The sequence below is a fragment of the Quercus robur genome, chromosome 5, assembly GCF_932294415.1.
Source record: "Quercus robur chromosome 5, dhQueRobu3.1, whole genome shotgun sequence".
Classification (NCBI taxonomy): domain Eukaryota; kingdom Viridiplantae; phylum Streptophyta; class Magnoliopsida; order Fagales; family Fagaceae; genus Quercus; species Quercus robur.
Window position 1 is genome coordinate 49,830,626 of NC_065538.1, and position 2,657 is coordinate 49,833,282.

The window sequence follows — 2,657 nt, forward strand, 5'->3', positions numbered from 1 at the left end:
ATTCACCTGGTGGGGTTTTGCCTCAGTGGTTTTCCCCATTCGTAAACAAATCACCTATGTCAAATTTATTTTCTGCTACATTTAATTCAGTTGGTGATTGTTTGTGCTATCACGCTTATTGCGTGAAATTGAATCTAATTAATTCACTTGGATAATTAATTGATTAATTTACCAAAGGGGTCAATACATTTATTTGGCCTATCACCAACAATATGGCCTACTTACAAAAACAAAAAGAAAAACATAAAGGTTGTAGGTTCAAAGCTTGACAACTTAAAAAGAGCGAAGCTTGTAGGCATCCTCATCTGCCTCAAAAGTAGAATCCTCTTAACGATAATCTAGAGCCATGTCCTCCTCCTCCTCCTTCTCTTCCTCTTCCTCTTCTTCCTCCTCCTCGCTTCACCATCTCTAAAGCTGGAGTCATTAGAAGACTCTAACTCCTTAGAATCAAAATCAAACTCACTTGAAGAAAAGTTGCTTGAGTTAGAGCCCTCCTGGAAAGCTCTACGCCTTCTCCTACACCTAGAAGAGGCCCTTATAAACGCGTCATAGGCCTCATCTTCAACAACCTCCTTGGCCTTCAACCGAAGCTCCTCATAGTCCTCCTTTTTGTCTTTTACACTCCCCTCCTACGGTTAAACTTCGTTAGGAAGGAAGACTTGAGGGGGGAAGGGAAAGATTGGTAAGGGTAGGGAAGGAGGGAAAGGGACCATTTCAGGGCTAGGTGGTGGTGCATTGTTGGTGTTAGAAGAGTCATTGATGGAGGAAGTGGAGTCGTTCTTTGTGGAGTTAGATCCTGAAGAAGAAGAAGAACTGGCCATTTTTTACAACGAAAGGTTTCTTTTTCAGAAGAAGAAGAGGAATCTATGCAAGTACAAAAGGAATGAAAATTAAAGGAAGATTCTTTCCTATTTAAATCACCAATCGGAGTCAAGTGAAAAGACGCAACATTTATGGAGAGTAATGTCTATCTGCCAAGTATGGGAAATGAAACAACCAAAACAGCTAGGAACACCCGCAAAGGCCACGTGTCCGGTTTCAAATGTCATAAGGTATAATTGCTTGAGTATTGATGTTTGATACAACGTGACTATCAAAGGCTTCACTCATCAAATGTCATTAACAGTGAGGGGGCTAATGTACAGTACACCAGCCAAGGCATGGAAGAATGCAAACATGGCTAGATCTGGACTCTACACATGGAATGGTTGTGAGTTAGGAAGAGGAATGTTGGATAGGAGAAGAGATCTTTGGTCCATGCCAACAGCGTGATTATCTTAGGGAAAATGAGATTTGCGCTTGACTAACACTCACAAAAGGGGGATAATGACTCTTTTTAGTTAGAGGTTATGAAATCCTTCCCTCCCATTAGTTGTGCTTGTGCTGGACCACTGTTGGGGACACGTGCATTACTCTCTAGGCCCCTGATGTCCCTTTCCTTGTCCAAGGATTGCTCCCCACGTAGTGGCAATGTTACCTTTCACACCGCTATACTGAACTCGGTGTGCTCATTCTCTCTCCTCCAGCCACTACATAGTATAGCAACTGTATTATAGTTTAAATGGGGGAATCACAATGTGACATGTGTTCTGTAACTACCAACATTCCTCGGACTATAAGAGAAACATGTTGCTAGACTATTAGGGTAAGAATCAGGATAGAACAATAGAGAAAAGGGTAGAAAGTTTGTAAGGAAGTGAGGTAGAGAAAAGGTCCCTCCTTTAGTAAGAATATCACTACTGTATAAGGGAAACCTCCATTTTTATATAATACAAAGCTTGATAAAGCAAGGGATATTCATCCTTACTTTCCTGTGGTTTTTCTTCCCTTTTAAAGCGTTTTCCACGTACATCCCATTGTCATCTTTACTTTCCTTGCATTGCTTTCTTTTTCTCTCAACATCATGGTGTTAAAGCTTCCATTTTTATTGTTTTAATCTTTTTCATCAAAATGTACTGTTAGATATCTCACACACTTTTCACACGAGCTTTACAAATCTAACTTGCTCGTACAGAGGGTTACCAAATTTTTGAGCTTGTATCTCTCCCCTTACTTCTGCAATAGGATCCCTTCTATTAAGTATCCCATAAACGAGCTCCTTTATTCCTTCGCGGTGAGCAAAGCATAGCTCTTTTCTTGACCCATACTAAATGGCAAGAGCTTCACACTAGGTCTGAATTTGATTTGTCTCCCTGCTTATGTTTGGCCTGTAAAAGCCCACCCTCTACAACCTTCGGTACAAGCTAACCTCCTTGCAAAACCCGTAAGTCCTACTATGTACTTCTTGCAGTTTTCTCTGGGTCTCTTCATGCCCCACACATCTCGACAGGATTCCTCTTGGCATTCTATGGTACAGCTCTCCTTTCATTAGGATGTAATCCTTCACAGCCTTCAGTTCTGCCATATCTTCCTCCTTCAATAGGCCTTCCCTGATGGGAGCCCTCCAGTCTTTCTCACATTCTTCCCTCTCTGGGAACTTTTCCTTGAGTACCTCAATTATGGACTCTCTTCACTTCTTAACCTCAACTCTAGTGCTTCTTCCTTCAAAGGCTTTTGTTGAGCCCAATGCGGCCAATGCGTCTGCATATCAGTTCCCGCTCGTTTAGGCATGCTTTATCTTGAATGTACAAAACTTTTCCTCCATCCTTTGGGCTAGC

General features: G+C 41.7%; 1 protein-coding gene across 1 annotated transcript; it reads right to left on the reverse strand.

Moving 5' to 3' along the window:
- Nucleotides 1-338: 338 nt before the first annotated feature.
- On the reverse strand, nt 339-821 carry LOC126728315 (uncharacterized). Its single transcript, XM_050434163.1, has 2 exons — nt 711-821; nt 339-629 (listed from the first exon to the last, which is right to left on the reverse strand). Exons 1-2 carry the CDS (start codon nt 819-821, stop codon nt 339-341), a joined length of 402 nt encoding a protein of 133 aa, XP_050290120.1.
- Between the last annotated feature and the right edge of the window lie 1,836 nt (nt 822-2,657).